At 36.0% G+C, this 27543-nt stretch overlaps 1 protein-coding gene across 1 annotated transcript; it reads left to right on the top strand.

The window, feature by feature from the left end:
• Window positions 1-285: 285 nt before the first annotated feature.
• LOC102233386 (protein phosphatase 1 regulatory subunit 1A-like) lies at window positions 286-26515 on the top strand. The gene is made up of 7 exons (XM_005796973.2): window positions 286-709; window positions 14505-14565; window positions 19525-19562; window positions 19727-19790; window positions 21350-21532; window positions 22367-22489; window positions 23624-26515. The coding sequence occupies exons 1-7, from the start codon at window positions 629-631 to the stop codon at window positions 23701-23703; spliced, it is 630 nt and encodes a 209-aa protein (XP_005797030.1). The 5' UTR covers window positions 286-628; the 3' UTR covers window positions 23704-26515.
• Window positions 26516-27543: the final 1028 nt, after the last annotated feature.

Raw genomic sequence — 27543 nt, 5'->3', positions numbered from 1 at the left:
GATCTCTCTAGAGCCACTGAAGGCTAGAACCAGTGTGTAAAGAACACAGTGTGGGTTGGTTTTAAGCATGTGTAGGTTGCTGATTTTAAAAATACTCCCAAAGCAGCGGTCGACTCTTTCCCCCTTCAGCAGAGATAGAGAGAGCGTTTCTTTGTCATCCTGACTCTGCCATCTGTGCAGAGGATGCTGCAGAACAGCCCTGAGATGAAACAGCCAATACAGAGACGCAGAATGGTGAAGAGAGGGCGGGGCTTTGTGTGAAGGGGAGCGTAGTACAGCGAATGGGAGTGAAGGAGAGGAGAAGAGGTGTCCCTGGCTCAAAATGCCCTTGCCTGAGCACTGAAGGCTTGGAGAGGCTGAGAGGAAGGATAGGGGAGCTGGGAAAGACACGCCGGCAGGTGCTGAAGACAGGATAAGTGGATAGGTCAGAAATAAGTATAAGAAAGCTTATTAGGGGAAGGTGTAGGCAAGAGATAAAATAAATAGAAACTAAGAAAAAAGAAACTGGCTAATTTTTGGGAAAAGCTGGAGCCCACTCCTTTTTTTTAAGCCTGGTTCATTTACCTCTGCACGGATTCTCCTCTTCGTCTTCTTGTTCTTGCTCTCCCCTCTGACAGACAGCACCACCATGGAAACTGGGAGCCCCAGAAAGATTCAGTTCACCGTCCCCCTGCTGGACACCCACCTGGACCCAGAGGCAGCAGAACAAGTAAGGCGGAAAGCAACAGAAAATTTAAAAAGGGAAAAAAACGGGGAAGAAAAGCTGGCTGTGTGGATCAGTCGGAACCTGGAATGTCTTTGTGGATTCATGTTTGGAAAAGTGAAGGATTTATACTTTTAAAACAATTTGTTAAAGATTATTAGTAAGAATAAATTATTAGATTTAAATAGTTGAGTGGAATTAAACCAAGATTGATTTATGCTGAGCTGTTCAGGAGAGTGTGTCACAAATTCTGTGTAGTCTTTAAGGAAAGCACAGTTAAAACATTTAACACTTGATGTATGTCCTGAATTCAGAGCAGTTGTAAGGCCAATGAATTTATGTTCGATTTTTCCACCTACCTAGACTCACAGCTTGGCAGATTTGTAGTAGGCACTTAGGATCCTAGCAGTGTTAAAAGTGATGTTGGACTTCAAACATGCATCTCCAGGGGTTCATCTGGTGAATTTTTGATTTCACAGATTGACTGCTCACGGTTCCAACCTGTGAAATACTGATAGGAATTCTGTTGCATCATAGGTTAAAAATTAAATCACTATTGCTGGGGTAAATATTTCTTCTTGCAGTCTAATAGTAACATCAGTGTTTGTCATTAGCAAACTAATCATGTTTGTTTCAAAAATATGGGGTGATGCAAGAAATCTGCATTTCATGATATAGGAGGGAATAAGGCTTAGTCAGTGGAAAATCCCAGCGCGTGCAATACTTGTGCCTGTGGAGAATACCGTGTGAAAATATGTCAGGTTTTCTTCTTTTTATTAATATAAAATGAAGATGACGGCTCATTCATAATGAAAGAGTGCTGAGTACAGCCTGCAAAGCTTTAGGAGTCTGCCTACACCCCATCTGCCTCTCGTCTTCTTCTTTCCTGTATCTTTCTACTTTTTAGTGTTTTCTTCAGTCTGACTGAAAAACACTGGGGAGCTGTGGAGGCAAAAAGTCCAGGATGACCCTGCAACCAGTCCAGGGTGCTGCATCGCAGCATTTATAATATATAATAGGTTTATCATAGAGTAAAATGTTTCAAGTTTTTAATTTTTGTAATTTTGATGATTTTGGATTACAGCTAGGAAACCCACAAAATGTAGTATCTCATAAAATGTTAATGTTACGAAATAAAAATTGGGAACTTGTATCAAACACTAATCAGCTAATTAAGTCAAATCACCTGTAACAGTTTCTTTAGCATGAAACAATCTCAGTCTGGGTCAGTAGGCTACATAATAATGGGAAAGACTGCTGACTGGACAAATGTCCAGAAGACAGTCACTGACACCTTCCCAAAGGAGAGCAAGTCACAAGAAGTCATTGGTGAATCATATTCATAGAAGGTTGAGTGGAAGGAAAAAGCATGATACGAAAAGGTGCACCAGGGACAACCACAGGCTTGAGAGGATAAACCAGCTAAATTCATTCAGAAATTTGGGGGAACTTCACATAGGGTTGATTGACTACAATTTGGATTGATTTAGAAACCAAGTCTGAAGGAAGAGTGAAAAGGCACAGAATCCACATTGCTTGAAGTTCAAAGCATTTCAGTCAGTGGTGATTGTTTCTCTTACAACCCAGATCCATCAATTATGGCATGTCTGGCAGGTTCTGAGGCAGCAGAGACCCAGACCATCACAATGTCACCACTGTGTTTGACAGTTGGCACAATGTTTTTTTTTTTGAAATGCTGCATTATTTTTGCAGCAGAAGTAACATGATAAACACCGTCCTAGTGTTTCCCCTTTTGTGGAAGCTATTTTAGTCTCTTTTTCTATTGTTGAATTATGAACGCTGATCTTCACTGAGAAAACCGAGGCACACAGTATTTTAGATTTTGTTCTGTGTTCCTTACTGATCTCCTGGATGAGTTAAGGCCATTTTGGTATACATTACTCATAAGGTTCTCCACTGTTCTGTGTTTCCTCCATTTCTGAATAAAATCTCATTGGGGTTTTCTGGAATCTCAATGTCTTAAAATTGCTTTCTAGCTCTTTCCAGACTAGTAGATGTCATGATTTAATTTCTGATCTGTCTTTGAACTTATTTACTTTGTGGCATACTGATTTTGGAGATCTTAAGCCAACAACATGTCAGGTCTGGCAATTTTAAGGCTCTCATATGACAGCTCAACTGAATCAAAATGTGTTTACTTGCAGTTAATTTATGATTCAACAAGGTAGGCTGTTATATTTTGTCACCAAGATCAGGTCGGTTTCAGGAAAAACCAGCAACCATTTAATTAAGTTGTTTAACAGTGTATACAGTAACATAAAATATCTGATAATTGCTGATTAAAAGTACAGTGACACAATGAAAATATGAAAGTGCACATATAAATGCAGGTATAAATGTCAAATAAAATATTTGGCAAAATATCATGCTTTCTAAATAAAAAAATTAGAGTTGATGCAAAGAGCTGTAGTTCATAAGCAACGCATCATTGAAGAGACCTTCCTCTACCAATAAACCCTTCTTCACTGCAGCCTGGAGGCATTTAAAAGCACCTTCACTATGGAAGCAACACTGTGTCCATCTACATTATTGTCAAAGTGACGTCAAAGATGTTTATGCTCAATATACCACAGAAAACAGAGTGTGATCTAACCAAAGGACTCAAAGACAGAAAAAAACCTGTAACAAAATCTGTCCCTGTGCTGTTTCACTACTTATAAAATGTGATTGTATTGATCTATCTATCTATCACTTTAAATATACATTTAAAGTGATAAAGAGAAAAAGTCCAAGTAGTATGGGGATTTTTGTTATGTACTGTATATAGTGTACATTTTATTTTTAGGTGGCAGCTGTTCAATAGAGGGGCTCAAAATAACCTCTGATCTTGTGTTTGCTTCCTTCTACTCAATAGTACACATTTCCTTTTGGCTGTATACAAATAAAATAATCTGTTTTCTTTGACCTATGAAACCCAGCTGGGTTTTAGCTCACAACCTCAATGCAAGCATGATGAAACCTTTCATGATGTGCCAGTGGGAATCTTCCTTTTCAGGACGCATTTTTAATTTATTTCAGCATCACTATGAGTATCTCGCTCTCCATGCTGGTTCTCAAGTGGGGTTGTATTTTTATTAGAAGTATTACAATGACCAGAAAGCCCAGCAGGCGGTAAACAAACAGAGAGGGACCTCTGAATGTGAAAAAAGAATCATGTTTATGAATTTCACACCAAAGGGGTTTCACTCATGCTTCAGTAATCCTTGCACCCTGACACCTCTCAGCATTGTAAACCAGCCACCCTGGAGACCTGGGGTGTCAGTCAGGACAGCCTCTGTGGGCTCTTGATAGATAGCAGCAAAAGCAGCCTCATATTTCACCAATACGCCAACATTGCATAAATACTCACTGTACACCTAAAAGAGCAGATTGGCAAAACCATATAGGGGCCTAATGATGTCAGTGACTGATGTAACTAATTTGGGAACTCAACCTAAAGCAGAGAGAGTAAATTCTCTACTACTGATAAAGACTAATTGAAGACACTTTCATTAGACATTTTAGCTGAGTTGGTGCTGCGTCCTCTACAATTACTATATCTGCAAATATACAGAAAATCTAGATCCTCTGTTTTCTATCTCAAGCTGTTGGCAGTCATTTTATGACAACTTAAATCAGCATCTTACTGTGCCATGATATACTTACAACAACATTGATTCAAAGACTGCTCCATAGCGTTTTGTGCTTTTTGTACTTTTGGATTTTGTTGAAGGATGGCAGGGAGTTAGGTTAAGGAGCAGTGTTACCTGCTGATTTATGTTGAAGTACTAATGAAGATGAAAGGTAGCTGCAATACTTGCAGTAATATCATGAATCTTATGTGAATTTAATATCAGTATTTCAGCCTCTGTGCAGCAGGTATGGCTGTACTTGGAAATAGGGACATAACTGTACCCTCCTTTAGTCCACTGTGCTTAAAATTTAGGTCAATATCAACAAAACAAAGCTTGGAACTATGTATTCTGTTAGCAAGCAGATTCAGTGTATTACAAAAGTATTCAAACAATTTTTTTTTCAAGTCAAAACTACAACTGAAATTTTTTCCCATTCTTCTAACAAACTAATTTATGAATGGATGAAGAACAGCTATGAACAGTGTTCAAGTTTTGCCAGAGATTCTCAATTGGATTTAAACCTTGACTTTGATTAAAACATGAATCTACTTTTATCCAATACTTTGTATATGCATGTATTGACTCTAGAGTTACCACAGGTCTTTTAGCTACTCCTCTGATAAATTACCTCCTTTCTCTGTAAACCATTGTTGTTTAAAACCTGTAAAGCATTACAAAACAACTGGATTTATACTTGAATTAAGTTATTCAGGTGGACTCTGCTCATTCATATTATTTCTGAAGGCAACTATTTGCTTTAAATTTTATTGATGGGTGTGAGAGTAAAGAAAATTGAATAGATATGAATACCACACCTGTGAAATTTGTATAAAATATTAAAAAGTTGTGTATTATTTTCCTCAAATTTTGCAGTTATGCAATGCTTTGCATTCATGAAAAAAATTTAAATATCCATGTTTGTAGAAAAGGAGCCCTTTATAGACTTAAATGTTGAGTACACAAAGATGTTCAGTAGATGGGTCAAGAATAAATTAATATCAAAACACTACAATCTAATTTGCTCTTAAATACATTTTCAAGTTCTTTTTAGACACTTCATAGTCTAAAAAACAATAGACATCTGATGTGCTTTGCCATAGGTCTTTCTCAGGACAGCAAACAGATCACTGTGAATCATGAGTCATTTTAAAGAGAGAGTTCATCATTATGAGTATTCCACCTGTAGTCAATCCTTCATCAATTAGACTCTTAAACACCTGAGGAACTTGTCAACACAGAACAATAGAAGACTGAATCTGATAATCTGCAAGTGTGCAATTTGTATATGTTATATTAAATATTGCATGACCAAAACACTATTCCTGAGCAGAATAGTAAAGGAGAAAGCAAAGAAAATTGAAGCACAGGGAAATTTGGGGATTTATACATTGAAAAGATTTACTTTGGTTTGAAAAGAGCTTGCAGTTTGGAAAGGAACGAAGCTTAAACCTTTAGGTAATCCTGACTGTTCATCCTTCAGCATTTCAGGTGGATTGATACATTAGGCTTGGCTTTTTTGTCATAATGACAGCTGAAAAAGGTGGTGCCATTGTAATCCAGAACAAAGATGCTTATAGATTAGAGATCCTGAGACAGTGTGGAAGTGGAGTGTTCTACACACTGTTGAGCCATAATCCGACATTGGCTTTTGCACAAAAGATAAAATGTTTCTTAGAGAAAGCTCTTGAGGATAGTTCTGAATACAAAAAACATGAATACAATTTTCTATGGTAACAACATCATGTAAGGCCTATTTATTACACACTGCCTGGATCCTGGTGGTCCTATAGTTGATCGGTTTCTAACATAACATTGATTTTCAAATCAAGTCACAGCAGCTTCCTTCTACATTTATAGACACTGCATATTTTCTGAAACACATTTTGTGCATTGTTGATCTTTCTGAAACTGATCCACTCTGCATTATGCATGTTGCAATTTTATATACTGACATATTGGAAAACACTTTTACATTACAGTAATTATCATCCTTCCAGCCTAAAGAAGAGTCTTCCTTTCACTCAGTCTCTGAAAGTCAGATGTATTTATAATACTGATGAAGCTTTTGACATGCAAGCTAAAGATCTCTGCAAAATATTTAGGGACATAGGTTAAGAGAACCAGTTACTGAAGAAAATGTTGTGAGGAAGTTAAAAGTCTGAACAGGGATGTAGCATTAGCCCCTAAAACTCCTTCCAACAAGTTAAACATTGTATTGGTAACTACATTCTCCCAACCTTCAAAGGACATAAAAATGTAGATACAACTTCCAGAGGCTTCCCATTATTGCCAATAATTGGGCCAAGGATTTGGGAGGCTTCTTAGTTAGAGGAGACAGCTATGAGCCTTCTGCTCACTTTTTGTCTCAATTACTTGGTGGTAATTTCTCTTGTTCTAGCTGAGCTGAGTGTAGTGCAATTATTAAAGGCAATGTGTTCCTACATCCTCATACAGATAAAAGCTTTTCTGTTTCACACAGAAACACTTCTCAGACTAACTGTGTTATATAGTTATTGAAATCTCCTTGTGACCTGATTTCTTTAGCTTTTTTGATTTCATGTATTTATATATGCTCATGTTTGTATAGAATATTTGATTTTATTTTTGTTCTTTGCCACTAATTATGCTAGTTTCTCACAGATGTCTCTTCTTTGGGTAAATTGCCTGCTTGTCTCTGATTGGCTAAGATGCCCTTTAACCTTTTTAAAGACACATCGTTTGTGTGAGATCTGTAACAAGCTGACGACAGCAGTTGGCTGAGTTGAATCCTATTTTTTTCCCCCTCATAAAATCTTAAGCATATTCTCCAGTGCTTGATATCCCTATTTCTTGTGTGTCTTTCAAAGGGCTGGTGATTCATTGGGATCTGTTTGACTCCCTGAGGAAGGCTTATGTCAAAACTACTGAAATTTTCTTCGGATTTTAGACCATGTCAGCAAAGTTTTTTTTTGTTTAAAGAGAAAAGTGCCCATAAGGAATAGATATTTAAAAACTGCAGTATTGCAGGTTATTTTAAGTTGACAAAATGCTAAGAAATTCAGAGGTGACCAGAAATGGATCAGTAGTTAAGTTATGGATGAATAAATTAAGTGGTGACTCTGGACACAGAGTCTCGATGACAATAAACATGCTTGTTTTCAGAATGTGTATGAATATTTGGTTTTTGACATTGGACATTGAGAGTAAAAAGGAAGTTGCCTATAGGAATCCAGAAGGTCTTTGTTATTAGCTACAAAACAGTCTACTACTCCTTCACACATATGGTTCAGTTTAATTTTTTCAGTTGAGCTCCAATTTAACTAAAGTGATTGCAGCCAGGCGCGGTCCTAGTCTGTGTGGCATTCAGGACGAACAACGCCCCCAGTGTTGGATGGGTCTAAGGGGGAATATGCTGCCCCTTGGCGGTTGCCCATGTCACACATATCAAAACTCACCACTGATCACAGCTTACTTGTTATGCTACTTTGGCTTAATAATAACCTCTTGCCATTTCACAATTTGAAATGGCAAGTTTTAGTTTAAAATCTTTAGATTTCCTTGCTAAAGTAGCTGAAACATGCTATGAAGGTAGATTTAGAGCTACAATATGGCTCAGGGCTTTCTGATTTTCTGAACATATTTTGAACTCACACATGTTTTTGTTGCTTTTATCACAGTTACCAAAAGGTTCAGACATCAATTGGGGTCTTTCTACGTTAAGTATGCATGCTGTGCCTCTGTATGCTTGAGTTTTCTTCGTAACACCCTTTTCTTCCACTCCAAGTCCCTAAAACATTTACTTGCCAGGTTAATAGAGGTCACAGAGATCTCAAAATGGCATTATGTTCATGGAGTGCTTCACTGAGTGATAATTATGAATTATAGGAATGGCTGAAAAATAGGAAAATGAACTGAAATGGCTGATGTGCATTTAACTGTATAAAATTCCCTGATTATCTCTTTACAAAGTTCTGAAAAAATAGCAGGTGAAAGCTACTTATTCAGTCCATTATCAGAAACCTGAATTTAATTAAGAACTTTGTCAGTACTAAACAAAAAGAAGTCATTATTGAAATTTGCAGATGAACTGTGGTTTCCTGTATAACCAGGTAGATTTTACTGCCTTCATGCTCTGTAAATTTTTCCAAAATATTATCCATCCATCCATCCATCCATCCATCCATCCATCCATCCATCCATCCATCCATCCATCCATCCATCCACCCATTTTCTAACAACCTTGCCCCTGGTGGGGTCAGGAGGGGTGCTGGTGCCAATCCCTAGCTAATGAGGCGGGGTTCACCCTGGACAGGTCGCCAGTCTGTCGCAGGGCAACACAGAGACAGACAGGAGAAACAACCATGAACACACCCTCACACCTAGGGAGAATTTAGAGAGACCAATTAACCTGACAGTCATGTTTTTGAACTGTGGGAGGAAGCCGGAGTACCCGGAGAGAACCCAAGCATGTACAAGGAGAACATGCAAACTCCGTGCAGAAAGACCCCGGGCTGGGATTCAAACCCAGGATCTTCTTGCTGCAAGGCAACAGTGCTACCAAAATATCAGTACATTTAATTTCTGTTCTGCTTTTAAAGTGTCTAGTGCTAAATTTTGTTAGATTACCAATGTTTTGTGCTAAAATAAAATTGTTACACTTAATACCCAGCAGATAGTGGTAGAAGGGAACTCTTGTACTATCAAATGAAGTACAAGAGTTCCTGTACAGAAAAATGACATGGTTCCCGTTGTTGGGTGTCCACAGGTGTGCATGTGTGAGTGAACATGAGGATTATTATGTGGAAATAGAAAATGGGAGGTGATGTATGTTCGCCCTCATTAAATCTATTGTACACTGACCTTTTCTAGAGTCATCACTAATGCTGAAAAATGTTTTAATCTGAGCTGGACTTTATGTTTTCACCCCACTTTAAATCTAATTAATGAAGTTTCATTAATTAAACAATCTTATTATCAATCTGATATTAATTATTTTTGTTTCCCATTGAATGATTATAGTAGATCTTTGTTATGCAAATCTATTATTTCTAGTGCTTTGTTGGCTTTGACAACATTTTTTCCTTAAAGCCAATTGATCCAAACAAGGATTTGAATGGGTTGAATTGAAGTTGTATTTCTTTTTTTTATTTCTATTTTTACACATGTCAGAATGACTCAGAGCTTTAAAAAAATATAAGCTGTGCTTCTTACTACAACATAAAAGACTAAGGAAAACTTTAACATAAAGCTATAAGCCGCAGTTCAGGCTTTCATTTAACAAAACCAAACGTGAGAGTGCAACCCTAGCAGACCTGAAAAATAAGCACTGGCCTTATGTCGTGTTTTATTGCTTATTTTGCTCATCATATCATACTCTCATTACATATATTTATCTTTTGAATCAAAATTATTAGTAGTTATATAGCTTTTTCATTTACTGTAATGTGATTTTTTTTCTCTGGTTATTGATGTGGAAACATAATCTTACTAAATCACAATATACAGATATAAGTGCTTTTTAGAAAAACTATATATACTGTAGTTAGAAGTATGTTGTTTCTTAATGGGAGAGTGACTCATGAAGTTAGAAAGCCATCTACTGCATGCAAATCAGCAATGAGACTTTGTACTTTAATGTTCTCTACAATGACTTTGTCTTTCTGTCTTTGCTCTTCACTGAGAACATTCAGAGCATTTAGGTCATCATTAGTCTTCAGTTAATGTGCAGACTTAAAAAGACTTAGAAAGATGGAGACAAACTGAGAGGGTATTAGAGGAATGCAAAACCCCAGGTAGTGATGTGGATGTTTCTGGAGTAATTCATCTTAATCAAATCAAAGTCAGCCCACTGTTGGAGAGTCTGAAAGATTCATTATGGAGGAGCTCTTGTCTGAACAATGCCAGGATCACATGTCAAATGACAGAATGAAAGATGAGAAATTGTAATCTTCCTCCTGGACTGATATAATCTCTCTACTTTGCACGATTTCTGATCTTCTTTGGCTGCCTCAGTAACAAGCCTTGGGGAAGGTTACTTTCACCTTTTATTTATGCAGTTTATTTTTTTTTATTCGGGAATAATATTTCATCATTAACCAAACCCCTCTGAGGAGGGATGAGTCAAACTCAAGCTCAAAAAAGCAACTTCCTGTTCAGACATTTTAAAATAGATTTATACTGAATCTACAAAGTTTACTAAGTTTGATGAACTCTTACAGAGAAGCTAGGAAGATCATTAATGTTTAAAGCCATACAATGTGAACAGTAGTTTTATTTTAATTAAACTCTCCTGGTTCCAATCAACCAAGATTTAAGGCAATTAAGAAATTGAGCATTCCAAATAAATCAAAGGCTATATCTGCAGCTGAACCAAAAACCACATAAAAACCAGATATTTATTTTATTTTAGTAGTTGTAAATTTAATTTATCTACAAGTTTGCTCTGATCTATGCACAGATGGGAATAAAAACTAAAAAAGCTAGTGAGTAAATTACTCTGTTTAGCAATGGAAATATTACACATAAAAATTGAGTCTCAGTATGGTCATTACTGTAGTCATCAATCATACATATCTAAGTGATGAATTAATGTAGAGGACTGCCATTTATCTGATCTAGAACATGAAGCACTTTTTCCACAGCAGTATCCTTGAATCTAATTTGAATGCATCACTTTGTAAAACCAAAAAGGAAAGACTTTTCATCTCTCCAAGGATTCTTTTGGGGGGATGACTTAGAGATCAGATAAGAAAACAGAATCATCTAGTTGTAAATAAATTAATCTAGAGAGTTTTAATTATCCTATGAAAATAAAAAGCATTTTGATTTATTTCCCAAGATTTGTTCTTCAGGTATTTTTTTTCAGCTTGAGGACAAAGAAAAATAAAAAGAGTAATTAAGACACTCTAATGTCTATTTTTGCACATGAAAAATTACAAAGCAGAGCCATGAACATACTAGTGGAGTCACAACCCTGCCATTTTTGGCTTGACCTATATTTTACAGCTATGGGTTTTCCTGCCCAGCAGTTACTTTCAAAGAATGCTGCTGTCTGTTGTTTCGAGATGTGACAGGCGTTCATTATTAACAGACTGTGGGTTGAAAGGCAGGCATGGTGGCTTGAAGGGCAAGTCCGTTCAGTAACTGCTGCTTTTTGTGCGAGTGGAGGATCAGGGAGTTTCTTTGCTGCAGGGTGAGAAGAATAACAATGACTCTGGTTGTAATCAGTGCTACACAGCCATCGTTGTCCTTTAAAGTAGGCCAGTGGGTTGGCTTTTTGGAATGGATAAAGACACAAACTACTAAAACTACTAAAAGTATTGTGTAAATTACACAACATTTACAGTGCAAGTGTATAAGTACACTCATCAAAGACATGGATGCCGTAGGACAGATTGATGCTACTTTTAAATCTCAGTAATGAATTCTCATTAATTAAACAATCTTATTATCAATCTGATATTAACTCTTTATGTTTCCCATTGAATGATTAGTTGCTTAGATATTTAAGAAAACCCAGGGTTAATCCATTTTTTTAGCACTGTAATTAATTTCTGTCAGAGAGATAATCACGTAACCCAAGATCATAGAAAAAGAAAAAACAGAAGAAGCTACTGCTTTAATCAAAGTGTAAATTTATTTGTAGTCAATATAATTTATGATTATAGAGCTTTACTGATGAGAAACATGGGCAATGGACTAAAGTAAGAAAAAAAGAGGAATAAAACAAAAACTTAGTTTAAACAGCTTTGGCTGGAATAATTAACGGACCTTCATCTTATCAGTCAATCGATTCAAGCTCTAAGAGCTGTAAGACCTTCATAGACATTTACTTGATCCTGTGTGTAAAGGCTTCTTGTCTCTTCTGATTACTTGTTGGTTTGTGTTTTAAACTACAAGCATATATTGTTGATTCTTTGTGCAGATTGACCAGCTATTAATACTTTATCCGTCATCGCGTATGAGTGGAGGGTGGACCAAAGTGCAAGATGGATTCTGGACGAATATGAGGAAAAATGTTTTTAACAAAAAGTCCAAATATACAACAAACTCACAAAAATCATGGAGAACACAGGGAGTCAGAGTAGAGCAAAACACAGGAACCAGGTAAAAAGACAGTAGGGTAAAAACAGAGAAATAAGATCTAGCTAGGACTGAAAGCAGGAGAGGTGAATAAATAGAGAAGACTGGGACTGATTAGATAATGGTAACTCTAAAGAAAAAATAATGACATCACAGTCATACAACAGTATAAACATGTTTTAAGCCAGCAACATTTTGGGTAATTGAAACCAGAATTACTTTTAGCAAGCATAGCATAGTATATTTAATGACACTAGAAACAAGCTTTTGTACCTGAGGTTTTATCAGACTTTCCACACATCTTGACTGGGAGCAGTAATACATAACAGAGTCACACTGGCTCAAACCAAAGGCTGCAATCATTACAGTTAATAACTGACATTTGTTTTAAAATGAGAAGCTAGCAATTCTCTCAAAAATTACATGTATTTGTGCCCAGGAGCTGCACACCTCTGCCTGGCTGCTATAGAAAAGAAAATACATTCATTATCATCACATATTCACACCCATCTTGTTGGGCAGGGTTGTGTTTTAAAGATGATGATCGCCCCTCATATCTGATTCACAACACTTTGAATGTACTAGAAAGACAGAACTCACTCTGCTTCTTTTGTGTCAAGGAACTTTTTTTAAATCTGTAGTCACATTTGTACCTGGAGTCAAAGCGTGAAGCTTATCAGTTCAGGTCTACAACCTTGTGAAGCTCCAAAATCTAATATCTGTAGCACATGTAAGAGAGAAAATATAAAATAAATATTAACTCGTGTTTGAAGAGAGACAGAGAGTAAAAGGTTCAAGTAGGAGTAAAGATTAATAAAACTGAAAGCAACAATGTCTGGTTACCACTATTAAGTACATTTAGGTATAGTTCAGAGTGATTTTACTTGGTGGAAAAAAGTAAACCTTATTGATTTCTGGTTAAGATGTACGTATATTTTTGAGCATAATTTTAAAGTCCCTTTTTGATAATAAAAACTGATCATGTTTTTATGCTGCTTTGTTTTGGATGAGTTCTTGCTAAGTGCACAAGCAGGTTTCCAGAATGAAGACCAGACTCGACACCCAGCATTACTCAGCAGCCTCGTCAGCTGCAGTACAATTGTTTACGCTTGTGTAAATCAAGAGGAGGAGATGTGACGGTGCTAAAATAATTAATGCTATTTAAGCTAACCTTATTGTGGGACTTTACATTAATTGAGCAATAAAATTAAAAGCAATCTCCTGTTGCTGGATTTGTCTGAGGAATAAAAAATAAATTACATTTTCCACTCAAGAGTGTTTGAGAGAAAGTACTATTAAGCAGTTCAGAAAGGTTTTCGTTTTTATTATTTAATTTTCTAAATATGTATTGATGCACATGATGAATCTTGCTCTCAAGAGGCTTTATTTGTTTGTTCTTGCAATTTTATTTCCATTAAGCCCCTTCTTATTTTTCTCCTATATACTTCTAACAAGGTCTTTCTTTTATGAATGCTCTTTTTTTTCAGAGCACAAAAAAAGCTCAACCCTCACATTTCAACTACCTTTCCATCTGCAGTGATCAAATAATGCACACTAAAGTCCTGCACCACCTCAGAGCCGTGATCTTTAAACATTATTGCTCAGTTATTTTCCTCTCTAAGTGAATGTTCACTAGTGAAAACCTTTCTTTAGTCACTGCGTGTTGCTGCTTCTGATCCCAGAAACAAGCAGGAGGTGAATAACTATCTGATCTCATTGCTCAGTGCTGCAGGATACAGCCTTGCCCTGATCCAAATCAGCCATTTTCAAAGTCTACAGAATCCCAGTTCTTCTGGACCTCCAGTCGTCTGAAAGCAGCAGGATCCTGGATGCTGGGCTGACCTTATTAACTGCTCATACTGGGAAAGGGCTGCAGCCATGCTGATGAAATCTATTCAAATAACTTGTTAAATACAAAGCACTGCTATTCTTACCATTGTTTTATTATTGATTGTATGTCAAATGAGCACCTTCTGAAAACGAAGGTCTCAAGAATATTGACAGAAAATGGAGAGCTTTGTGTGAACATTCATACACCTGTCTGTTACTAAAATTGTGTCAATAATAATTAAATCAATTCCTGAACAAAACACTATATTTTTCAGATCAGAAGACGCAGACCCACACCTGCAACTCTGGTGGCATCCAGTGATCAGTCCTCACCAGGTAGGAGACTCAACACATGGAAATAACATGCTACAAAGAGAATTTTTTTTTCTAGTTTTAGTTGTTTCACACACACACACACAGCCCCCCCCCCACACACACACGCACACACACACACACACCCACACACACGCACACACACACACACACACACACGCACACACGCACACACACACACACACACACATATTCTTCAAGCTAAAATTTTATACACAAATCAGAAAAAAATATTTCTGTTTTTCAGCTTTACTGCTGTTATTTTGCATCTCATTCCTTGTAACCACAAAATGAATCTTCCTGCTGCATTACAGCAACAAAAAACAGCTAAGAGTCCTCTCATGGGATCTTGACGATCAAACATAACAGCAAACCTCTGAGGACTTTTCTTGCTGTATGAGTCATCCTCCCTGCTTTCCTCGCTGCCTCTGATGATTTGGGAATATATTTGTGTGTAACGTGACCCACCACAGAATTAAAAGATGAACGCAGAGAGAATAATTTTCTCCTGCTGGTATTCTATGGTCTGATTGAGGTATGAAGTGATGAGTCATGATAAACAGAAGACTATTAGTATGCTCTCATTCTTTATCTCACAATTTGATATTTTCCCCACAGAAAGTCCAGTAAGGCAAACATGATTATCGATACATATTTGTAGTTCTTTTAAAATTGTTTCCTTGTGTATAAAAATGCATTTTTCATTTTAAACCATAAAAGCCATTTTAACAAAACCAAAGACCATTTGAAATCAGTTAGCTGAATAAGTTATAACAAACTAAGGAAGCTGAGCTGAATATCCGCAGAGAATGATTAACTACCTGCAGATGAGGTTGGAACATTTGAGTTTTTTTTCATAAATCTCACCCTGGGCAATCTTCTCCCTAAGATTAGGACAAAAAAAAAAAGTGTTTTCGGTGATTGACTCAATCCCAGGTTGCAAAAATACCACACATTTCAATTAGGTTTTAATATAATCCTATTCTGTGTCGAATATCTTAGCTTGGATCTGAGTTGCTTTAAATATTTTAGGTTTTCAACTAGAGATAAGCAAAATGCAACCCAGATTACTAAAAAAGATGTCCCTGTGAACAAGCACTTTGTTTTACTGCAGAACCGAAAGCTTCACATAAGATGCCAAACACAGTTTCATTACCCAGCCTTGATGTGCAGCAGCCATAGTTTCTATGCCGCACCTGATGGGATGTCACTCTGGGACTTGATATATTGTCGACATTAGTGGGTATGATGATTAACAATCAGGAACAAGCCAAAACGGGATCAGCAAATAAACAGCAAAACTAGTATAATGCAGCTAAATGTAGCGTGAAGAAATGATCAGAGATGAAAATTCTATTGTTTCTGTAGACATTGATCATTATTCATAGCTTTTAATGTTATTTAAATTAGTTTCAATGTATTTTTAAATAGTTAGGTAAAAACCCTCACAGTTGTTTAAAGTATTAAATCTTTCTCATATTCATCTTGAGGGGATCAATAATCACTCCTAATTGCCACAAGCGGCTAAAGAAGTTTCATTGTTGAAGTGCAGCTATGTGGCTTGTTTCTTGCTTAGCTCTCATTACACCTCCCACAAATGTCAAAGCGAAATTAAAAACTAAACTAATGAGCTGGACTAAGTCAAGCAGATGTAAAGACACACTGAATCAGATGCAGACACACAATATCACAGCTGTCGTGATCAGCTTTGTGTGCTTTTGTGTGTGAGAGTAAAAGCTTGTGGGAGGGGGATGGGGCTGAACAGATATGATGATCAGAAAGAAGAGCTGCACTGGTGCAGTAATGGTGTGCTCCACATCAGATAAATCCCTGCATTATTAAATGTGCTTCATATTGCTCTTCTCTGCGCACTGTGATCCCCAAAAGCATATCAGAGAAGCAGCGACAACTAAGATACACACTGTGTGTAAAATAATGAAGAAGGTCATTAAGAGACGGAGGGAGACTTTGGTTTTCTTCAAGGCTGACCCTACAAACTGGGGGATTTCTTGTGTTCACTGATTCTTGAAGTAATTTGATCAAGTGGAAGAAGTGCTGGCTTGGTTCTCACTTGAAGATTTATTAGTGAAATCTAAATTACTTCTATTGTTCATGCTTGTGAGACAGAATTAGAAATATGCACAGCCATCATTCCTCCTAATTTAGAAAGTGTTAAATATTATTAGCTATCTTCTTATGAAATTTTATCAATATTGGAGTTGCCTGTCATATTGCATTGCTTTATATGCAATTTATAAAACCTAAGCATTTTCCATAGTGCCAGTGATTGCAAGATCTTCCTCAGTCTTTGCAAAACAAAATTGATTGGACATTCTACAAGTGTTAGGATTAGACTGGAAACAAACTTTCAGTTATCAGTCAAATTTTCTTTGCCACAGATTCACACTTGTCCAAATTGCAAATGTTATTTGTGTAACCTAAGGAATGGTAAACTTAGCTAAACTGTCTCTATTTTGCTAGTTAGGTGAAGACTGAATCACAAGACAAAGAAAAAGTATGAGAATTTGACTTGTTAGCAGTTTTAAAATCTTTTAATAGTGGTTTGTGTGTTTTCTATCAAAATTAAAAACATTAACACATGTATTGCTACGGTATATACAGTATGCTTATTATTCAATTATTAGCATTAATGAGAGAGAGGACACTCAGATATAAGATTTTGTGTCCTGTTTAGGATTTGTTGGAATAGATACAATAAGTAAAATGTCTTGTGCATCAGTCCACAACCTTCCCACAGTTTTCTTCTAGTTTTGGCTGATTCGTATATGAAAGAAAACATGCAGACATGAGATACATCATGTTTCTATTTTCTTCATAACCTTATTGCTATCATTAATTCTGTTGTGAGCTTATATCTGCTTCAGAAGTACATTTGGTGGTTCTTTTGTTGAAAGACAAAGAGAAAAAGCAAAGGAGGCTTGATGCAGCTTCAGCATGAAAAGAAAGAAGCCACTTCTGTTTAAATGTGCAAAAATAGACAAAACAGGCTCTTCCTTTCATACTCTAAAGGAGAAGCAGGATTACACATGAGACACTTATTTTAATTTAATCTTTCAAATATATCAATAATTCACTGCAGCATGAATTTCCAATCATTTGTCAGACAATGCAATTGGTTGTCAGTATTTTCTCAAATTCTCCTGAGCAACTTTGAACTGAAAGTGGTTTATAGTTTAAACACATTAGAGATGAGGACGACTGGCTGCGAGTCAGAGGAGTGTCTCTGTTTTCATCTTGTTTTATTTCAGTCGGCCAGCTGGGAGTTGTAGTGATAGACTCATCACTACCAGAAAAGGTTTTTTACTGGCTTTTTTCTCATTCTGCAGCACAGATGGGCCGCACACAGAGATGAAACAATCTGATAATCAACCATTTTACTGCCAAACTTTATTTTTCTTGACCCAAATTGTTTTCAATTTTTGTTATAAATCAAACTACAGCTTCTTGTTGCTTTCAGGATTTCATTTAATCCATTTTAGCAATTGAACCATGATGACTTTGTTCCAGTGTAAATGCATCTGCATCTGATTATAATTTCTTAATTGCCCAGCTCCCACTATGTTGTCTATTTTCATGTTTTGATGATGAAGGCAGCTTGTCTTCTTCCACAATAATGTCTCATTTGGCTCTCTGCAGGTGTGTGATTGCTTGAAATACTTGAAAACAACTGAAAAAAGGGAACTGGATTTACATTTTTCCAAAATATGAGATTCAAATGAGATTCCAAGCAAGGTTGACCCGTTTACAATTTATAAACCAGTTGTCATAAGGACCTGAAACAAGAGCAAACTCATTATTATACAGAATGTAGAGAATTTTAAATGAAGAAATAAGAGTAAATGTTTCTTTTTTGTCCTTTATGTTGCTTGGTTGTTGTTTAAAGAGCCATATTCATGTTGCTTTTCTAAAGCTTTATGCAAAAGTATGAATTAAACTGAGAGAAAATTAAACTTTTCCAAAAAATTAAAAACACGACTGAATTGGGTGTATTTTTGTAAAGAAAGAAAAATGCATAACAAATATAATTAAAATAACATTTAATAGCATTTCTGAAGGTCTTTATTCACTTCTGGATTAGAGTTTGGTGCATAAAGAAAATGAAAGAAATGAGGGAATTAAAATAAAAGCACTATCTTTTGAACAGAGCATACATTTAAGTAGGAATATTATATGCAAGTTGGCATGCAAGCACACTCACAGACACACACACACACAGACGAACATCATTTTCAGTGCCGAGGGATGCGTAGGTTGCCAAGCAACTAGGTGGTGTCCTAGAAAAAAGTTTCAAGGCTGTACAACATAGATTTGGATGTAAGTTAAAGATGCTCACTGTTGATCAGAGGTTTTACTGTACCAGAGTCAGCTGTTTCATTTAACATGTTTTACCGCGTCAGCTCTAAGGCTATCATGTCCTACATAATACATCTTCCTAGCTTCTCTTTACTCAGAAATGCCTCTGTGAGTTTTACAGTTTAAATGCTGTTGAACGTTTCTTTGGACATTAAGAAAACTGTTGACAGCAAAACAGTTCTGCAGTCAGGAAATAGATTTGGTTCTTAGGCCGGCACCAGCCTAAGAACCAAATCTCACTCAGTGTGTAGATGCCACACTGAGTGAGCTAGATGTCATAAAATTTGAGTAGCAGGTCGCGTCACAGGTTGCCACAGAAATTAAAAAAAAAAATCAGTCTAAAGAAGGTCAGGGATGTAATTGACGTGTAGTGGCGTTGCAAGGCTCAGTGCTGGGTAAAAATCAAGTCCTTGTATCAGATAAAGTGTGATGTGGGCAGAGGTCATCTTCTCCTCTCTGCTCTCCTTGGATCCACAGCAGTGCTCCATCTACAAACACAAAATTTGAAACAGTTTTTTTGTTGCAGTTATGTGTTTTTTTTTCTTATTTCTGTATCCAGAACTAAAGTGATTGTTTGTTTTGTGACAGAAATAGATGAAGATCGGCTTCCAAACCAGTTGTATAAGGTAATTCAATCAAGCTCTCTAAAACACAGATTCACTTAAATGTGATTATTAAAAATAAAAAAAATAAAAAATCCCTAGACCATTATTTTCATTTAATTGAGTTTCAGCTCTATTCCATCTTTGTGCTTTCTGCTTAGCTGATATGTAAAGTTGATATTTTCCAGGCTGCTCTGTTGAATTCTCCCCGACAACGAAGAAAAGGACAAAAAGGAACACCAACAATGAAAGGTACACTGTTTTATCAACCTTATTATCTCTGTCGCATGTGTGTGTGACGGTGACAATGTGTTAAAAACAGTACTTTGTTTTTAGCTCCCATTGTAGAGCAGCTTCTGTAAAACATCAATCCCTTTTAAGTTTTCACATTTAATTTTATTTCTGAACATGCTAACCTGTTACTAAGGCAACAAGTGAGTTGATAAAGTAACCTGCCTAAATTTTGAAAAAGAAGAATACAAAATGTATTTAGAGTAACCTGAAATTTTTGTATTGGCCTCAACTTTGACTTTAATGTTTCACAGCCAAGAATCTCTTTTCACCTGCAACTGTTTTGCTGATGTAGAACACATTTAAATAGTAATTCAAAGATGGAAGGATGGAAATTATATTTGGTTGAGTTCAAGGAAGCTTTTGAGTAGTAGGACACACCTTAATTCCCTTTATTATGGTAAAAAATAAACGTTATATTTGGAGATTAAAGAGGAGGAAGGGGTTTCTGTGTAAAATCTGTGGAAGAAGTTTTTATCCCAAGCTGTAAGATTGAAATGGAAAATTATATTCAACTCTGCTAAACAGTAAACTTTTCTTTGCAGTGAAAGAGACATAAGAAAAGTAATGTTCCCTTATGATGTAATGTAAAACACCTATAATTATCTTGTTGATGAAATGTGCTATGAAAATAAACTTGCCTTGTCTAATCCAGATGTGTTAGCAGATGAACTTTAAATAAATTCCTCTCCCAGAATTAGATTTTTGTTTTGAATATACATTATTATTATATTATCATTTTGTTTAATTAAAACATTAAGTAATATGACCAGAAGAAGGAACCATTGTTGCATCATATTTCCACTTTTTAGGTTTAAACTACTTCCAGTCACTATTGTCAGCACAGTATAATCTGCATAGAGTTGGCTAGTTAATGAGGGAAGTTCTTTCTATCTTTAGGGTCCAATTTCTAACTTAGTCTGTCAGTGTGGCTCTTCCTTCGCCAAGGACTCATTATCCGATTTTTAGACTGGATCTCCCCTCCAGGCTCTATGTTTTTGGTTATAAAGTTGGCCTATATTAGAACAATTGTATTGGTTTTTGGAACTTTTATACAATGCTAACAGTGGAGAAAACGTATGCCAAGGAAAATGAGCAAGTCGATTTATTTTTACAACACATCAATAAAGAGGCTATTTTAAGTGCACAGTTCTGAGGGAGGCAGGATCATATGTAGTCAAAGTGACAGAATTTTTCATTTGATTGAAGAATAAACATTTGGAAACATATTTTTGAATGTTTATGTATTTTTATTTAACAATTTGTTACAGGTAATTTCTGATGGTCAGAAAATTTTGGTGGTTTAGTTTTGAACATATTAAATACTGTAAGTGTTAAGTTTTTTTTTCCCTCTTCTTAATAGTGCAGGTAGTTAATTTAATAGAAAACCTTTTAAGCTGCTAAATGTCTTTAGCTGAATTTCTTTGTCCTCCAACAAACTCTTCATCCTTAAACTTGTTTGGTCACCATCAACCGTTCTTTTCGTCCCCTAATGTCTTTCTTGATGTCCCTCCTCACAGAGCTGCAGTTTCTTGTAGAACATCACCTGTACAGGCAGCAGCAGGGAGCTGGAGACGAGTGTTCCTCAGAGAGCTGCTTGTCTGACCGGCCCAGTCCCGACTCTGTTCCCACTGGTGAGGAGCTCCCACATGATGACGAAGCCACTGCAGAGGCCTTTGAAAAGCTGCGCTGCCAAATGGAAGGTAAGTTAGAAACCATAAAAAGTGATTTTACTGTTTGCTTTCAAGGAGTGCATTAGTATAAATTGGTTATGTATGTAGTTCTTAAAATCTACGTTATAAACAGTCATTGGGGGGTACTTCGACTGTACACTAAAAGGTTAAGTCGTTATTTACTTATTGACACTGATTTCTTTTCTTCAAGCTATAACATTGCAAATATTTTTGTTAAACCCACTACATGCAAAAACATCCCTTTTTTGCAGATGCTGACTGTCTGAGCTAAACTATTTAACTTTCTCTGACAGAAATAGCCTTGCCTGGCACAACTAATTCAATGTAATGGCAGGTAGAGCTAACAGCACACAGTAACACTTGTAATTGCCCTCGACTAATGCATTCTGAGTGTACTGGGCTTATTTTTCTGAAGCAGTAGCACTGTGTAGTAGTTTAAATTTTATATCAGCCCACAGTGTGACATACAACATGGAAAGCCCTTTCAAGATTACAAGATGATTGTCCTTTATTTGAAACTTTCACCAGTGGAGGCTTAGATGAAGTTCTCAGTCTGGATGAAAGAAGCAAAGCGGAAGCCGGGAAAGCTAATCAATGACCATTAACACCAGTTCTGTCGAGTATGGATTCACTCAAAGATCAGTGGTTTAAATTTGTTGCAAGGGGTAAATAACCTTCAACTGTAAATGTCAGGTGGCATTGACTGATGAAAGTTGGAGCAGCTCTGTTCATCACTTGAAAACTACTGCTGCAGGATGTCGTTTCATCTTTAGCATGCTGAGTTTTGTCTCTGACTGTAGTTTCTCTCTGGTCAACATTTATCTGCCTCTCTGCTCCCTGCAGAGTTCTCCAGAGAGAGCCTATTAGATGCTGGCGGTGAACTTGAGTGCCCCCTCTCCAAGGAGAAAAACGATTGTGTGGCCACCATAGCAGATCCCTCGTCCCAGAAAGAAAATGCACTTACAGGTAAACAAAGATCAACCTCGCTAAGACGCAAATCTTTTCCTCCCACATCTGTTTCTGTTTCATGAAGGGACACTTTCACTGTCCATTTACCAAGTACACAGGGCTTATTTATGCAAGGTAAACAAGATTTGGTCAGTGTCCAGTAATCATGGCTTGTCAATAAACAACTGTGAAGTGGCCTTGACTTCATGTGTGAAATATCCAGGAAGACAGTCACTCAGCTGCTGGAGGCATGTAGCTGAATATCAAGGTTGAATGTAGATGCTAAACTCTAAAGTGTTTAAACCAAATCTAAAAAAATATTTGTCCTTGCCGCTGGTAAAAATCTTTTGTTTACTATTTTAAAATAATATGCCAGCTAGTATGTTACTGGCTATTTTACAGGATCCTAAGCAGGGCTTAAACACTCTGCAGATTGAAATAATTGTTACCTTATGCAGCAGATGGCTTATGAAACCAATCTGGAAAACTATCACTGGAAAAAGACAAAGATTTTGTGTGATACTTGACTGGATGCAGGATTTGCAAATCAACATGCATTAATAGGCTTTTTACACAGTAAAATCTGCAAACATCTTCATGAAATAGCAAGGAAATAACGCTTCTGTCAACCCAACCAGAAAATAAGCAAATGCTAACTTCTTTTTTTTTTTTTTTAAATATATTCTTCATATTTTTGTTTTTCACACATTAAAATTCCCTGGGAAAATTGGAACTTTTCAGCTGCCTTTTGAATAAGGCAAGACCCTGAAGGCAATGTAAAAACAAAACAAGCTTGTTCACTTGTTATTAAAAAAAGTCCAAAACAAAAAAGACAATAAGGGCATACAAGACCTGTGGTTTTACAATGAGTTAATGTTGAGCATGAATATTCTTCAGTGGGAAAATATTCTTATCAATGAGACTCTTAACTGTATTCCAAATATATCTGATGTTATGGAATTGACAAAGAATGCAATAACTACATATACTTATACAAAAAATTAAATGAGGTAAGATACACTCTCAAAAGAATGATAATATATGTTACCAAATATTTATTCACTTTTCATGAAATCTCTCTAAAGAATATTGAATCGAAAGTGCGCCTCTGTTTCTCAACGCTTGGTATTTATTGTTTGTCTGCATTTTCAGACACAAAGGCAGGAGCATCCAGTGCAAATCAGCCATCAGGGAAGAAGACGAAGAAAGTCAGCCTCGAGACAAAGAAATAAAGACGTCTGTGCAGCCAAATGTTGTCCAGTCTGCCCAACACAGTGACAAAAGATTGTCCATGCAGATTGCGGAACATCAGGGCATCACTATACCTCTGCAGCCAGGCTTTAGTTACCACCTCAAGAATAAGACAAAATCTTTCTTTATCTATTTGTGAAAAATTAAACCACATTTTTAACAGTTTTTACTGTACTGCTCTGAAGCTAGCCAATTGTGTGTATAAACCTGAGATTCATGCCTCAGTAACACATTCATAACCGTGCTTCATACATGATATTGCCTCTTATTGATCAAAACAAACAAACAAAAATAGCATAAGACTTTCTTTTAGAGATGTTTTAGTTTGTGTTATTAGTTTCCTATTTCACGTTGGATCGATAAAATGGATCAGCACATCATAAACAAATGGAGCTAATGATGTTTCAATTGTAATTAGAATAACTAGTCCCTAACTGAGTGAGCAGTGTGTTGAGTGAAATTCATATTATAATGTATATTTACGTAACATGCATCACCTAAAACATATGAGCAATGCATAACTTGCTGAGCTATGATAAATGGTTAATTATTAATGAGTTCAAAAAGTGGCCAAAAATAAATAAATTGACTTTTAAAAATTCCTTCCCCCCCCCATTTTTACAGTTATGTAATCACTTATGATTTTTTTTTTGTTTTTTTACCAAACATGCACCTATATAAAAAGTATCATCACAAAGCCAGTGTTTTTTTTTCCCAACATAGTTTCAAGCATTTTTTACTTGTTACTGCAGCGATTGTTTGGCATGATTAATAATACTTAAGAAAGAAAAATTTACAACTTAGTAGAATTGATGAAAACATTTCCTGTGACCGGTATTAGCATTCAACCGTACTACTTAGTTTTTCCAGCAGCTACTTAGACTTTATTTTCCCATAATTAGCCTATAGTTGCTTTAAACTAGGAAAGCTGGCATATTTTAAGATGAAAAAAATCAATTCTAACATTTCCCTAAACATTTCTACCACCTCACAGCATAACATACTAAAAATGTTTACTTACAGTACTGTATCAAAATCCTGATCAGGATTTTTTTTTTGTCCTAATATCAACCAACTTAATACGCTGATAATTAGAGCCAATTCAATAGATGTAAATGTTTGTAAACTTAGTAAACTAACACACTACACTTAATCAGTTTGACACTCAATAACAAATCACAATTTTTTCTTCTTCTTATGATTCTTACCTTTTGTAATTTTGTCCAAATCGCAGTTTTAGCTGGACAGTCTGAAAACGCTGCTCTAATATGTAGGTTCAGAAAACACTTCACCTCACACATACATAGCTTCATCATTTCCTTCTGAAGATGAATCTGACCATACAGAAACAGTTTTAATAAACTTAATGTTTACATTTTTGCTCCCTGCTGAAGTGCTGTTCATTCCATTTTGATTACTTATTGATTCATCATTTAATGTGGTTCTAGTAATTTCTGTGCACAACAAAAAAAGCTGTTCTTCTACTCCAGAGAGTCACGACTTTGTTTTACTTGTCCTGCAATTTAATGTCAAATGTTTAAGCTGCGGTGTGTGTGTAGCAGGCCTCCTGACACACACAGTGACCCACTGCAGCAGCTTTCTCTCAGCATCTTGGTAGATTCTCAAAAACTTGATTAGAACAACAAAATAAACTGCATAAATTATAATGTTTTCCAAGTTGTAGGGATTAATTAAAAATTGGCCATGCAAAAGACATCTGGTTGGTGTGGCAATAAATCAACATCATGAGGAGAGTTTTGGAGATTTTGTCCCTAAATCAAAATGGATACTTCTCTCAAATGATTTATTTCAAATTGAACACTTGAGTTTGTGCATGTATTTTTGTGTCTGTGGTGACTCTGTGAAGGGCTGGAAACTTGTTCAGAGTTTATCTCAGACCTGCCTAGTGATTGCTGTAATAAGCTCCAGCACACTCTTCAACAGACAGCAGTCAAGTGTGGAAAATTAATCATTTGAGTATTCTACTTTTCGAACAGTGTGACTTTTTAATGAGTATATTATTTCACTGCATAGACAGAGTTATATGTGAGTTACTGTATATGTTGCTCCTTCATACGGAAAGCTGTTCAACCACCAGGTTGTAAATGTGTGGTCCATTACATTGGGATAAATCTGCAGATTAATTTACATATTCTGGATTAGCAAGGGGAAACTCATCTCCACTGAGCAAACTGCACCATCATTCTTAACATATGATTGCTTATTGTGAATCTGAACCCAGGCCATAATAAACATCTAAATGCATGGCACTGAATGTAAAGTGATGATATTTTTAGGTCTGAATTTGAGGCATTTACTATACATTGCTGTATTTTATACAACAATCTAAATATTTAAATATGGACACATTGTAATTGCTGCGTTCTCTGTAAAATATTCTAGTTTTGTATGTGCTAAAGAAATTATGAAGCGATCACCACTTTTTGAATTGTTCTCATCACATTCTGAGGTATTTGTTTCACTGCAGTGGCATTATCATGTAGATTATGTGACAATAGCCTTCCCCTCATATTTACCATGTCTGAAAGAAACAGAACATCTTTAGTTAACAGTTGCAGCACTCACAATTTTCTCAACAACAAACAAAGACTGTAAAACATTCCTGTAAAAGCTTTGATTTCCCCTCCCCCTTTATTTATGAACCTTGTAATGTTTGTGTTTTGAATGGTAACAGTGTACTTTAAATTAATTATATTTGGAAGTTTTTGTTTCTGTTTTAATTGAATGGATAGCTGATTTGCGTGTGTTGATACAATAAAATGTTTAAGTTGGTGATGGGTTATGTTTCTTTGACTCGTATCCAGGGACACTTTCTAAATTCTTGCAGGTTAAGGCTGACACCTTGTTTGAGAGTCACTGTCAGAGTCAGGATGTGTGACATAAGCACAGTTTCTTCAAATGTCTCCTAAATTGTCAAAAATAAGAGCAAGGCTAAACTTACCACTGCACCATTTGTCGTGGGTTTATTTGGGGTAGAGTTTGACTTAACCCTAAAAATAGACCTTTTAGCTTAAATAATTCAATATACTTAGACCCAAGAGTATAAAACCACATGCATTTTTATGAAGAAGGCAGGATTCAACAAATGCATTTTGTGACACTGCAGCAATTTAAGTTACAAGTGATACCCCTACAGACAAAAATAAATGCTATTTTTAGAGCACTTGTAGGTAACGTACATCATCATATCTTTATTTGGGTTTTTTCTCAGATCTATTCAGAAAAAAAGTTGTGATTAAAATATGTTGCAAAAATTACAAAATTATGTCATTTAGATCTATGCATAACTTACAACGTTGAGTAAACTGGACCAAACAGTTTGCACTTTTATAAGTAAATCATGAACACCAGAAAATGTTTGTTATAAGCATTGAAGTGAGGCATGAGGCAATGGTCATCTTACAATAAATGTACTACATTTAAAATAATAAAAAGTACTTACATATTAGAAACCATTTACATCGTAATGCCTTTAGCTTAACCTCTGTTGAAAACGATCTGAAGTTTAATACTCAGTTGTGGCAGGGTTAGAGCAAAATATGTTCTTACTCTATGCCTCCTCCTGCTGGAGGAGTAGAAAATGTCAGAATTTCAAAATGGTCACATTTCTAGTAAATTGTGTTTTGGTGTCACTAGTTCCTGCCCAGAACAGAAGACCGAAAGCTTCATTGTAATGATTTTAAATTCTTGCCTGGATTTATTTAGAATTACAATAACTATAATGTATCTGGAAAGTAATCACAGTACCTAACATTTTACACAGCTTGTGTTTCTGCCTTTGTCCAAATTGGATTAATTTA

This window comes from Xiphophorus maculatus, chromosome 20 (assembly GCF_002775205.1).
Source record: "Xiphophorus maculatus strain JP 163 A chromosome 20, X_maculatus-5.0-male, whole genome shotgun sequence".
Lineage (NCBI taxonomy): Eukaryota > Metazoa > Chordata > Actinopteri > Cyprinodontiformes > Poeciliidae > Xiphophorus > Xiphophorus maculatus.
Note: the sequence above shows the minus strand (reverse complement) of the source record. Positions and strands in the feature narration are given on the sequence as shown.

Excerpts from the sequence above, each read along its gene's own strand:
- LOC102233386 (XM_005796973.2), top strand. The coding sequence starts at position 629 with ATGGAAACTGGGAGCCCCAGAAAGATTCAGTTCACCGTCCCCCTGCTG. Across the intron at positions 19,791-21,349 it reads AGGAACACCAACAATGAAAG|AGCTGCAGTTTCTTGTAGAA; the intron begins GTACACTGTTTT and ends CCCTCCTCACAG. Across the intron at positions 21,533-22,366 it reads GCTGCGCTGCCAAATGGAAG|AGTTCTCCAGAGAGAGCCTA; the intron begins GTAAGTTAGAAA and ends TGCTCCCTGCAG.